The sequence below is a fragment of the Anoplophora glabripennis genome, unplaced genomic scaffold, assembly GCF_000390285.2.
Source record: "Anoplophora glabripennis isolate ALB-LARVAE unplaced genomic scaffold, Agla_2.0 scaffold66, whole genome shotgun sequence".
In the NCBI taxonomy this organism is placed as follows: Eukaryota; Metazoa; Arthropoda; class Insecta; order Coleoptera; family Cerambycidae; genus Anoplophora; species Anoplophora glabripennis.
The window spans coordinates 661,313-675,803 of NW_019416742.1; the positions used below are offsets into that span (position 1 = coordinate 661,313).

The 14,491-nt window shown below is 33.4% G+C and overlaps 1 protein-coding gene across 1 annotated transcript; it reads left to right on the plus strand.

Moving 5' to 3' along the window:
- Positions 1–5,468: 5,468 nt before the first annotated feature.
- LOC108917913 lies at positions 5,469–7,608 on the plus strand. The gene is made up of 2 exons (XM_018724722.1): positions 5,469–6,218; positions 6,769–7,608. Exons 1-2 carry the CDS (start codon positions 5,469–5,471, stop codon positions 7,606–7,608), a joined length of 1,590 nt encoding a protein of 529 aa, XP_018580238.1.
- Positions 7,609–14,491: the final 6,883 nt, after the last annotated feature.

A 14,491-nucleotide genomic window follows, 5' to 3' on the forward strand; every position in this document is an offset into this window, starting at 1 on the left:
TAATTTATGGTGAAGCAAGATAATATTTTGTATTATGGTGAAGCATTTGTGTTATGGTGAAGCAAGATAACATTTGTATTAGGTAGGTCGTAGAAATTGAGTAAAACGGATCCAAATGTGTTTCCACGTCAGTGGATAAAATTTTGAACAGTTGTTATAACATCAGGTATGTCAAATTATTTTATTATTTAAAACCACAAATTAGTTTTATTAATAATTAATGATAACAATAACGGCAAAAGCAGTTGAATTTGCTGATATGAAATAGATGCTATAATATATGCGATATTATTTTACAGTGGACCAGTTTCCAGTGCCGTGCAGAAGTGTATTTTTAAATCATTTTCGAACTGCCCTTTTTGATTTTCTCTTTACAAAATTGTATTTGTAAGAGTCCCCTGTACATCAAATTTTTTTTTGGATAAGTTCTGAATCACCCTGTATATTTCCTGCAATTTCAAGAGATTTTTTTTATTTATACAAGGTGATCAAAATGCAATATAAATTTTCGAACTTCAAACGCTTTGGAGTATGAAGTCGAAATTGTCGTTTGAGGTTAGTTAGTGGGAGTAGAATCCATTTTTGATCCCTCTTCATTTTTTAATTTCGGCTTTTTTTAAAATTAACTACATAAAATTAAATTCATTATTTTTTTATATTCTTTAAGGTTTACGAGTAATTGAGCTTTAAAGCCGGGCTTGCCTAGCTGCAGAGTGATATTCCATTGTCGAGGTAGCTAGAAAATTTCTTTATGGGTAATAGAGAATATAACTAACAAAAAAAAGATAAAATTCATTAATCAAAATAAGTTCTGTTCTGAACATACAATTTTAGCCTTCAACTTAAGGACGGCCAAAGTATGTTTAGAATATCAACATTACTCACAAGCGTTTGCAATTCTTCTTTGCAATTCTGCTCGGGTATCAATTGTTGTAAATCTGTAAACCTTTAACTTCAAAAAGTTCGACATAGTAAAAACTGGTGAATTTAAATCTAGCGAATTAGTGGGTCAATGAATGAATGAATGCATCCTCAGCTCCACCAATCTATTTCTGTGGAAAATGTTAATGTGACTGCTCTTGTAAAATAAGGTGTAGCCCGTCATACATGAATACCATGTTTCTTTCAGTTGAAAAAGGTAATATTCTTAAAAAAAAATCAGGTACGTGTTATTGTTTAAACCTGGTAAAATATGCTATCCAAAAAACTTGTTTTCCATTGTTGCTAACTACGCATTATTTTAAAAGTATATGAGTATATAATATAGGATATATATGATATGATAAAGTATATGATGCAAACTATAAAGTATATAATGCAAACTGGACATTTCAGCTAGAAAATTCCTGCCCATATCTTCGGACAGCAGCATTGCAAGCTCTGTTTTTAAACTCAGTTTACTTTACTCTTACACGTTTTGCTTTATCATTGCTTTTTTAAAAAAAGAACTATGAAAATTAATTTTACGTAGATAATTCTAGGAAAAAGTTCTGCTCCATCTAACTCCAAACGCGGAATTTCCTTTCTTTTGACAACTAAAGGAGGAGGATCAATAAGGCCGGTTTTCGGCCCTACCAGAAATTCATCCTAATCATATGGAGTATGTTTTTTTTTGACCTTCAGAAACAATATAATCGATTCTAGGAAAAAAACAGATACAACCCCCCAATTCGAACATTATAAAACACTTGTTTATAATCATAAAAGTAAAATATTACTCTTTTCCTCCTCTACTCCCCCTCCCACTCAACTGCATAACCATAACATTCTAAAAAATCCTTAAGTAAGAATGTATATTGAATATAAAAGAAATTCTACATCATGTAAAACCAGCGCACCAATCAGTGAGAAGCAAGGGGACTCACATCAAACTATAACAAAAAATATTAGAAATGAACTGTAATATTATACTTACCATCCCACCAACCCTATTTGTATGCCTGTTTATAAAAGAGAAACAAGATAGAGGTACAGGGAAGAAAAAGATATACGGTGTGGACGGTCGAATTGAAGGAGGTGGATTGACCTATTTTTAAATTAGAAACATTTCAATATTATTTATATTAGACTGACAGATAAATGTTTTTGTGAAATCTCTTTGATATTCTTCAGTATCTTTCAGGGGTTACGTGGAAGGGGAAAGGGTGGTTATGATTATAAGCAAGTATATTTTACTTAATTTGTACATTAAAAATGTTACTTATATGATTCTGTGCATCAGATGTAAGAAAAAAGAGTTTTTGAGTGTTTTGGATGAGAGGTTTAATTCGTTTTGCCTAGAATCGATTTAATATTGTTGCTTTAGGTTCAAAAAACATATTCCATATGTTTAGGATCAATTTCTCATAGGGCCAAAAACCGGCCTTATTGACCCAATTGCCCTTAAATGGTCCCAAAATTTTTAACGAAATGTGGTTTTTACTATTGAAGAGTTGTAACTCACTAATTTGCAAATTCAGAAGATTAGTTTGTGTTAAAGTCCCTTTAACCTTTAAAGTTCTATACCTCTTAAAATATTTGTATGCATTTTGAACCGCCTTGTAGTATATGAACTAAGTTTTTATCTAAAACATAAAAATTGCTAGAATATTAGGGCCCAGCTATCCCACTTTCCCATTCTGATGTCCAAATAAACAAAATTAAATATTAAAAAAATAGAAAAGGAGTAGATTGAAATGGTATTCAAATTTCCCGGGAATTGATCATACATCTGGTCAACTGATTCACTTGTAAACACCTAACATACCTTTTATAAATTCGTAGCTTCTTAGTTGGAAACAAAGTAGAGATGCAACGGATATCCAATATGTGCGGCCTTTCTGGTTAATTTTTATTATCCGGCAAGGCATCGAAAACAAAATACTAAAAAATGCTACTTAAAAGACGTAAGAATTATATTTTTTCTTCTCAGCAAATGCTAAAATGTGCTTTATACAACACAATCAACAGATTAAGTAGCACTTTAACCCTAATGGTAGATAAAATGATAGTGTAACAGCAAGAGTTGATATAGTATTTTATTTTTTTTTTCTATTTATTCACATACAACTTGTTTTAAATTAATATGAACTTTAATCGTACAATTAACATTTCCAGAAATTTCTATTCTTGAGACAGAACTTTCTTCATGTAACAAACATGACAGAACTGCAAGAATTTTCTATTTCATCACTGAGTATTTTCTTCGACACTTCAACCTTTCCCGGTACAGAGTGTTCTATATAGGCTTCAGTCACTAAAGATAACTTCCATTCATCTGTAATATTGACTGCTATCAGAGCAGCACTAGAATTGGCAACATTTTCAATTATCAACGTTAGAAGTTTCTAACAGCCTCTAATGTAAAATCTAAATTTCTAAAATTATTGAAGACAATATTTATAAAAATTTCACCTTCATAAACAGATAGTCGTCGCGTCGTCTGAAGCAAGTCTTAAAAATCTCATAACATCATCCAGTTCCAAGCTTTCGATTTTTTAGGTTATTAGTTATTTTTTTTAGCAATGTAATCATGTCTGATGGTCGAAAAATTCTGATGAGCTCCTGGCAATAGTGATGGAGTCGGTATTTGTGTAACGGTATTGGTCAAGACATAGCAGCTTTGTTTTTCGTGTTTTTTGTTAGAGTAGGTTGTTTACTGTCATATTGACAGCAATACATTTTTTCGAGTCCGATCACAATAAAAAAAGGACCTACGAACTGCGACTTCTGCAAGCCTGTCAGATTACTTCACAAGTTGTTTATACCTGATTTAATACAAATTACAGTCCACTAATAAATAGGGTCTTTCATTACCATTACAAAGTTGGTCCTTCGAGCCGGATTGAACGACGTGTGGAAAATTTGTGTACGCTGGAAAGGATACGAGTGACAGAGGTTCTACACGTGAGCTCCAGCAGAAGGATAAACAACAAGTAGGAGGTAATCGACTACAGCCAATAGCTGAGGCAACTACACGGCGATGATTTGAGGAGAGAAGTTCCAGGGGCCAAGAAACAAAAGGAACACGTGCTTGAAGCAGTCGTTCCGCCGAGGCAGCGAAGATCAGGGAATTGGAGCTAAGTAGGTCATTCAGTAGCTGATTAGGACATTGGCGGACTCAAAATAGGGAACAAGTATCATTGAAATTGGACGGAAACTGGTATTTACTATTTATCACATTGGGTAGAATTAGGCTGCATAAAAGTCAGTACCAATTATTTCCTTGATTTCATATTCCGGGTTAATTTTTGCATGCTTTGATTTGGCTTATTGATACGTAAAGCTCTTTTAACTGAGTATTATTACAATGGCAGAATTAACAAAGCTTATGCGTAAGCGAGCAACTATCAAGGGACAGTTAACGCGTATCAATTCATTTATTAGGGAGTTTACTATCGACAAGATAACACAGATTCCAGCTAAGATACTTAAGTAAAGAGGTTTGGGTGTTGTTAAAACAAAGGTTCGAGAATAAAAAAATCATTACTATAGGTTATCTTGAAGCATTATTCAATTATGAACCGATTATTAAAGAATCTTATACCCATTTGAGAAAATTTCTAAATGAAGTCAGAAAAGATATTCGCGCATTAAAAACATTAAAAGTGCCGGTTGAGCATTGGGACATAATGTTGATTTTTATTTTAGAAAACAAACTAGATTCATACACAAGGCGTGAATGGATATAGATAAGTTTTCGACTTTAGAAGAATTTACGGGTTTCTTAGAACAAAGGTGTCAGTTCTTGGAAACGGTAAACGCACAGACAAAAAGGGTACCGGGTGGTAACGAAAATAAAATAAAAACGGAAAAGGTTCACACTACACTAAAATCATTCGTCGCTTCAAGTGAAGATGTGTGTTGGTTCTGTAAAGAGGGTAAACATGCATTATACCACTGCAGAAAATTCATAGATTTACCTGTTGCATCAAAGAGACAGGAAATAGGTAAGGCGGAATTGTGTTGGAATTGTCTAAAAAAGGGACATCGGGTTATAAAATGCAATTCGAGAGGCTGTAGATATTGCGGCAAAAGACATAATTCATTATTACACGTTGGTCCTGAGTCTCCAAGGGCGGAGGAATCGGGAAGTTCCGGAGGTACACAAGAGGTAGCTAAAGTGAAGCAGTTTACCTCGGGTCAAGTGAACTCAAGTTTCAGTGGACATAATCGTAAGGAGGCGGGTACGCATGAAGGCTTTTCAGAAATATTGTTGTCCACCGCGGTAATAAGAGTAGCGGATCAAACTGGACTTATGCATGAATGTAGGGCTCTATTGGATTCGGGGTCTCAGTCCTCATTTATGACACGTGAATTAAGAGACAGGTTACAATTACCTGCAAAAAGGGCAAATATTTCAATTTTAGGGATCGTTTCGGGAATTGCAAATATAACGTAAAAGTTACGTAAACGTCAGGCTCTACTCTAAATGTTCGTATTATAACTTTAGTTCATCATTTTTAGTAGTAGAAAAAATAACGGATAACATGCCTTCAACTAATATTTGTTCAGACATACTTAAAGTTCCAGATAATATTAGGTTAGCGGATCCGTCATATGGAAGAACGGGGAAAATTGACATGTTATTTGGAGTTACGGTATTTTGGAACCTTTTAGGTGAAGGACAAATAAAGTTGGGCACTAACAAGCCTATTTTACAAAACACTGAGTTAGGATGGATAATTTCGGACCCGGCGTCGGCAGCGGAAAATAAAAAATTGGTACAAAGAGTTCAGTCCTGTAATCTGGCATCCGGATTATCAGTACAGGATCAGTTAGAGAAATTTTGGGTAATAGAAGAGTATCCCAGGAAAAGATTACTGTCTGAGGAGGAAGAGGAATGCGAATTGATATTTAGGGATACTACACAAAGAGACGAAAATGGTAGGTTCATAGTGCAATTACCAATTCGGTCAGGGATTAAGGGATTGGGAGATTCGTATGAAATTGCGTTGAAAAGATTTCGTCAGCTTGAAAGAAAATTTATTCGGGATAATAAATTCATGCTAGATTATCATAAGTTTATTAGGGAATACATTTCAATGGGACATATGTCCAAGGTCGGGGCTCAAACACGGTACGGTAAAAGGAAAGAAATAAATACGCAAGGTGCTGGTTTATGTTATCTGCCACATCATGGTGTGATGAAGGAAACCTCGGTAACTACCAAGCTGCGGGTAGTGTTTGATGCCAGCGCCGCAACGAGCAACGGTATTTCCTTGAATAACCGGTTAATGGTAGGTCCTAATCTGCAAGAAGATATTTTTAATATTTTAATAAGATTTCGGAAACATCAGGTGACAATCGCGGCTGATATTGAGAAAATGTATCGCGTATCGCCAAGTTTTGGTACGGGAAAATCAAAGAGATTTGCAAAGAATTTTATGGCGCTTTGCATCGGATCAACCAATCGAACATTATCGTATGAACACAGTAACTTACGGTACAGCTAGCGCGGCATATTTAGCGGTTAGATGTCTGCAACAATTAGGGCTAGAAAACACGGTAAGGTTTCCGGAGGCAAGTAAGATTATTAGTAGTGACTTTTACATGGATGATTTGTTATCAGGTTGCGGTACAATTGAAGGAGCTAAAAAATTAAAGCAAGAAATTAGTCAAATTTTAGAGTCAGGTGGATTTATCTTGAGAAAATGGTTGTCTAGTTACAAGGAAGTTCTGGATGGTACGGATGAACGAGGTATAGAGTACTATATTTCTAATGACGATGGAATTGCAAATGTTTTAGGTTTGTTATGGAATTCGCGAAAAGATTCTTTACACTTTCAGGTTAGCCTTAAAAGTGATTCAGTTTCAAACAAGGTGACGAAGAGGTCCATACTTTCCATGAGCTCTCAGATATTTGATCCATTAGGATTAGTAGGTCCAGTGATAGTCAATGCCAAATTGATGTTGCAGGGGTTATGGAAGTTAGATTTAGGCTGGGATGACGAAGTACCATCGGACATTTTGCATTCTTGGAATAATTTTCAGGTTCAAATACAAAAATTGGATTTGCTGGAAATTCCCAGACAGGTGCTATGTGATGCACCTATCGACGTACAGATACATTGTTTCTGTGACGCTTCACAGGTATGCTATGGTGCTGCCATTTACATTCGATCAACAGATAAGGAGGGAAACCATCATGTCAATCTTTTATGTGCAAAGTCCCGTGTTGCTCCTTTAAAGGTCATATCACTTCCAAGACTCGAGCTTTGTGGTGCTCTTCTATTGCCAAGGATAGCGCAAGTAGTCATTGAGGCATTAAATATAAATTATAGCAGCATTACGTATTGGTGCGACTCATCCGTAGTTCTGTGTTGGTTGGCAGGGGAGCCCGTACAATGGACTACTTTTGTAGGAAATAGGGTAGCAGAAATACAGAGATTAACAAAGGAGTCGGCGTGGAAGCATATTAGATCGGAGAGTAATGCAGCTGATATTATATCTCGTGGCTTGGAATGGAAGCAGTTACATAGCTGTCGGCTTTGGTGGCAAGGACCTGATTGGCTCATTAAAGACGGAAGTTCTTGGCCCCAATCAAATATTAACAGGGTAGAAACTGTTCCGGAGCGAAAAACGGTAGTGCAGTCATTTGTAAATAAAGTTACAGTTAATCAACTGTAACTGTAACTAGTATATCTTTCAAATAATCATTTGGAAGATATTCTAGTTTTTGCAGGTTACAGAGGGTAATAGCGTATATTTTACGTTGGCTAACAGCAGAAAATTCATAGATTTACCTGTTGCATCAAAGAGACAGGAAATAGGTAAGGCGGAATTGTGCTGGAATTGTCTAAAAAGGGACATCGGGTTATAAAATGCAATTCGAGAGGCTGTAAAAATTATGTCTTTTGCCGCAATATCTACAGCCTCTCGAATTGCATTTTATAACCCGATGTCCCTTTTTTAGCCAATTCCAGCACAATTCCGCCTTACCTATTTCCTGTCTCTTTGATGCAACAGGTAAATCTATCAATTTTCTGCAGTGGTATAATGCATGTTTACCCTCTTTACAGAACCAACAGGTATTTTGTAGCGATATTTCTTTGTAATGACGTTTCACGTTATTATTTTTACTACCGTTACTCTGGAACGTAAAATTGCGCAAGTGCGAAACCGCAAGTCAGAAGAAGCACTTGCTGTAACGATGTGCAAAATTTAAAGAAAATCGGAACAAAAATATTTTGTAACCACTAACTTTGTCAATTTTTAGTTTTCTAAAAAATGTAAATCTTTGTGGTATTAATTTGTCGTGTAGTATTGACGGACACCCTGTATAAACGATGCTAAAGCATAGAAAAATCAGTGGAAGAAAAAATTACAACTCCAACAAAACTTAACGTCAATTGCCAACTGGTGCGATAAATAGTTATTCCCGTTAAATGCAGACAAATGTGTTGCTCTCCATATAGGCCGTAGAAACCCCATTTGTGCGTATTCCTTACATGGACAAGTGCTACAACAGTGATCCTCACAATGACCTAGGTGTCATTATAAACTCCAATTTATCCTGGTCAGTTATGTGGGGCCAATACGCCGGTTCTGTGTGGTGCCCTGATCTCATTCGAAACCAACAATATTTAGAAAGTGTTCAAAGCTCTGCGACCAGGCTTTCTTTTTCGACCTTCCTATGTGGAACGATTCTCCATGGCCCATCTCACAGACTATTAACACAGTCGCCTTCGAGGCGATTTAATTATGATATTTAAAATTCTTAAATTTAATTTAGGAAACATGTCTACAACTCGTTGAATACTGATGTTCGCCTCCGTGGTCAAGAACTACAGTTAAAAAAAAAAGTTTAAATCCAGAGCAAGGCAATTTTTTCTATCCAACAGAATTTTTACAATTTGGAACAATTTACCGGCTTCTATAATAATTTGCGCACCTTTGCTTAATTCATTCAACAGTAGACTGAATGGTCCGTTTTCAATAGACAGAGATAGAACTTGCCTTTATTATGTTATGTTTATTATACTTAGCTGTACACATTTTGTTAATTTTGTAATAATAATAATAATGGTAAATAATAACTATAAGAAAAGAACTAGAAGATATGAAAAAATAACGAAAATGTTAAAATGAAGTATGGCAAGAACTGTCAAAATGAACAATTGATGAGTGATGAGAATCCTAAAGAAACACGACAATAATGACATTACCTGATAGCCGCAGCATCTAAAATGGAGAACTAACCGGAGAAAACTATCACCCAGTATATCGATTTGACTAAAACTTTTAAAAATAATACGCCATAGTAGTCCAAATAAATGTGCCAAATTTTAACACGATCGGCAAATAGTCCAAGCATTCTGTAACGGATTAATGTTAAATTTGCAGAAATTATTACCTGGACAAAAAAAAATATGACCGTATAGAAAATTAAATTTTAAATTGAGTTTCTTGTTCTTTAAACTCGATCCAAAATGGCGAACATGGTTAAAAAAATCGCAAAGTTGCAAAAAACGGTTTTTCTAAAATAACTTAAAAAATATAGCACCGATTGAAAAATTTTAAATGAGAAAGTTGTAGGTTTTAAAAAGATCTATCGACTGATTTTTTGAAAGTATCGATTGCTTTGTTACTTTTCGAGATATATCGAAAAAACCGTTAAAAATCTTCTCTTTTCGCTTCTTCTATAACTCGTTTACATTTACGTGCCCATATTTGCTATTTACTGCAAGCATAGCCCGCGGCAAGCCAAAAAAGTACATTTTTGAAAAATTTAAAAATATTAATTATTTTTCGAGATATATCGATTTTTTGAAAAAAAGGCGCTCTCGAAAATTGGCTAGATCTTCTCAGCGGATAGCCCTACAGTAACGATTTTCGGTTTATTTTCTTCGTAAAGAGTTATATTATCATGCTGTTAAAAAATGTTGACGATTTTATTAATTTTAAGGATCAAAAAATGACTGAAAATGTTGCACTTTTTTTGGGTATGTTTTTTTCAAATAACTATTTCAATTTTTATTTTATGAAAATGACTTTTAAAGAAAGAAAACTAAACATTTACGGGTCTATTTTGCTTCTAAGGCGAAAATGCTATAATATTCGTGTTTAGCTACCCCAGATTAAGTACAAAAAAATAATAAAAATTGAAATAGTTATTTGAAAAAAACATACCCAAAAAAAGTGCAACTTTTTCAGTCATTTTTTGATCCTTAAAATTAATAAAATCGTCAACATTTTTTAACAGCATGATAATATAACTCTTTACGAAGAAAATAAACCGAAAATCGTTACTGTAGGGCTATCCGCTGAGAAGATCTAGCCAATTTTCGAGAGCGCCTTTTTTTCAAAAAATCGATATATCTCGAAAAATAATTAATATTTTTAAATTTTTCAAAAATGTACTTTTTTGGCTTGCCGCGGGCTATGCTTGCAGTAAATAGCAAATATGGGCACGTAAATGTAAACGAGTTATAGAAGAAGAGAAAAGAGAAGATTTTTAACGGTTTTTTCGATATATCTCGAAAAGTAACAAAGCAATCGATACTTTCAAAAAATCAGTCGATAGATCTTTTTAAAACCTACAACTTTCTCATTTAAAATTTTTCAATCCGTGCTATATTTTTTTAGTTATTTTAGAAAAACCGTTTTTTTCAACTTTGCGATTTTTTTTAACCATGTTCGCCATATTGGATCGAGTTTAAAGAACAAGAAACTCAATTTAAAATTTAATTTTCTATACGGTCATATTTTTTTTGTCCAGGTAATAATTTCTGTAAGCATTTCTCTATAATGCTTGGACTAAAAAGGGTTATGAAGTTATTAATTAAATTAGTATTATTTTTGACAACTTTGAAAGCTTGTAACTCAAAAACCAAAAATTTTTTATTTGAATAAGCAGTCAAACGTTGTCGGTGAAATTTGCAGACAACCTGTATATAAAAAATATATAATTGGCAATTTATACTCGTATTAATATCATTTTAATTTTGTACTAGAATTTAATTACTACCAGATTTATTCGCCGGTGTTTATTATAGATTCGTTATCTTGAACGATGTCTTCATACTCTACTAGATAAAATTTCATCATCCGAAACCGTAAACATATAATATTTCAATTGATTATATTTACACAGTTTTAAACGATTATAATAAATCGTATTTTTTTTATTACGGCAATTAGTACTTAATCGAAATCTACATTTACGAGGTCTGTTCAGAAAATAATCGAACTTTTTATATCACACGCTAATGGAGATACTTAGTGATATGCGGTTGGCGGAATTACCTTGTGCATAACCTCCTCTGCAAATACATGTTTGTGAATCGTTCATATCTCGTTTAGTTTTCGTGATATTGCTATTTGAGTGCAACGTGTTTAAGTGTTAGTGACGATTTTTGAAATGTGCGATTTTCTGGAATAACAGAGGTGATGCTCTGGGCCGTACGCAATGTTACGAATGGTTTTCACAATTTAAAAGTGGTCGTCAGTCAACTGAAGATGATCCTTCGACTTCGATGACCCTTCGACTGCAACTGATGACTCACGTCCAGAAAGTCAAGGTCCTGATGAGTGCAAATTGTCGATTGGCTGTCAGATAAATTGTAGAAGACGTTAGCATCTCAATTGGGTCATGCCATGAAATTTTGACAGAAAAACTGAACATGCATCGAGTTGCAGCAAAATTTGTTCTCGTTTGATAATGAGACAACGGAAAAAATTTCGTGGGGATGTTTGTCGGCAATTCCTTGAAAAATCCAATGACAATCAAACATTCAAAGGATCATAACGGGATACAAAAACTGAGATGCCGACTTGGGGACAAAAATTCAATCACAATGGATTGGCAAAGGATCTTTACGCTCCAAGAAAGCAAGTCAGTCTCGATCCAATGTCAAAGTGATGCTCACTGTATTTTTTTCGACTTTAATAGAATTGTGCGTATTGAATTCTTGCCTCAAAATGAAACAGTGAACCGTCCGTGTGTACTATCAAGGCATTTTACAACGGTTACGTGAAAAAATCAGCAAGAAGAGACCAGAATTATGGCGAGACAACTCATAGTTCTTGCGCCATAACAATGTGCCCGCACACCAAGCTTTGTCAATTCGTCAGTTTTGTGTCAAAAAATCAGATTACTGTCCTTTCTCACCCTCCTTACTCGCCAGACCTAGCTCCTTGCGATTTTTTCTTATTTCCGAAAATAAAATCAGGGCTGAAAGGAAGGCATTCTCATATTAGGTCACTTCACATGAAATACCAATAATGTATAAAAATGTAATAATGTAAATAATAATAAAATTTAAAAAAAATAAGTTCGGTTATTTTCTGAACAGGCCTCGTATAATCTAAATGGTCATGAGGGAATGTTCAATTTACTGTTAAATTTATTTAAGTACTATTTTGTTCACAACAGGTGAATTATATGTATTATTAAATAGTTTGTCTACTCGTAGTGTGGAATAATATATTAGTCACCTTTAGTTATTTTTATGAGCAGTTGCTTATTATTCATAATTATTGTGCAATGTCGTCTAGCCTAGCTTATAAAATGTGAACGACCACGTACGTAGTGTCTGCAGAACTTTCCAAAACTAAAAAGATTTATCTAGTAAGGAACGGGATATATTATGTATAGATTATATACATATGGTAAAATATACAGAGTGGTTTCAAATTGTCTCTTGTGATTTTCAGGATGGATAGTACATAAAAATATGGTACCTTTTTATACATATAAACTATAAACCATATATACCTACACTTTTAAAGGGTGATGGAAATATCATATTTTTGCAATATCTTAAATGTCTTTCGAAATATCTTATTTATATTTTAAACTTTGACTTGCAGCATCTGGACAATAACTTACATAGTAATACTTTCCAAATCCCATATGTTGGGTAAGGGATAATTTTAAGGGCTGACTGCCACCATTTCAACCCTGCCTGTTTTATTTTTACTTTATATTTTTAAGTTAAATGAAAATGATTAATCTCTACAAAAAAATATTTTTAATTCGTTAATGTTTAATTCTAATAAATTGAACAGTTTTCGAGAAGTTGATGTTTACATCGATCGCTTATAAAAAAAATAAAAATTGCACAAAATAATTTTTTTAAAACATTTTCTTGAAAATTTGGCTGAATTGTTTTTTTTTTCAAACCATAACACAATTAAAATACTAGTTTTAAGAAAATTGTTCAAAATGTTTGACATTTTTACCAATGCACTATCATATATTAATCTGAATTTCTCGAAAATAATTCGTTTCATCAAAATTAAACAGTTATATTTTCTTTAAAAATTTTGTGATAAAAAAAATTTAGATTGGAGTAAAAATAATTTATTGATGAAATTGTTATAATCACCCTCTAAACTACCCCTTAAGCAACATATGTGGAATTTGAATAAAATTAGAATCTGAATATCTGTTCGAAAAAGCAGTCTAAATTTAAAATAGGAATAAGATATCTCGAAATACTTTTAAGATGTCACAAAAAATATGATATCCACTGTCCCACTTTATAGAAGCCTTATTAAGTTTTTATAAAAGAGTTTTCTTATTTTTTTATATACTATTCATTCTAAAAATATCGAGACAATTTAGCGCCACCCTATATGGGTAGTTGAACGAAACACAATAATAAGAATAATAATATATGTATACACTCATTTATAAATGAAGATATCCTTCAACCAAGAAAAGGATCTTGATAGTTCCGGGAGTCATATAAAATATTCTAAGAATAGTAAATCGATTATAAACTAACTAGGTGAATCTCATTATTAATTTAAAATACATTCAATTGAAATTCACAACAAAATTCATAATTAGTTTGAACTTATAAAAAATATCAAGTACAAACATAAGGTAGAGAATACATATATATGTTTTTTTGGACAAAAATGCCTGAAAAATTAGATAAAATTCTAGGTATTTTACAGTGCCACTGAACTAATAAAATAATACTTGTCACCATTTTTACTACGTATTTAAATTGAATTAAATTTACATCGGACAAATTCATTCGCAAAATTTTTTCAGTAGACATTCCGGAATTATGTCAAGCTGCGAATTAATAATTTATAAGTTCTACCATCTGACTACTGAAAATGAACACAGTTAAAAAATGTTAAAATACTGGTTTTACTATTCTTGTTAATATTAATAATTTCCACTCTTACGTATACAACAAAACCGATACCATATCGTAGTAATAGGTAATTAGTTACAATACCGTATAATTTTTATTGACATATATGTATACAGGGTCTCCGGGAAAATGTGGAAAATCTCTCGGGTGCAGATAGAATATGAAAAAATGAGATGACAAGTCCCTATAAAGTTTTTTCGTACAGGCCTTCCCTACGGAGATATGTGTCCCTGAAGGGCGCCGCTGAAAATCGGTTTTACTTGAATAAGTTTTAAAGTACTTAATATACACCGACACTACTTAAAGGACCTCTTAAAATAGTGTCCTTGAAACATATCTAGCTTTCTTAGTATGCCAGGGGCGGGCTAAGCTTTACAACTTAATGCCTAAATTTT

Coding starts and splice junctions, on each gene's coding strand:
- LOC108917913 (XM_018724722.1), top strand. CDS start 5,469: ATGCCTTCAACTAATATTTGTTCAGACATACTTAAAGTTCCAGATAAT. Junction 6,219..6,768: donor CCTTGAATAACCGGTTAATG/GTAGGTCCTAAT, acceptor TTACACTTTCAG/GTTAGCCTTAAAAGTGATTC.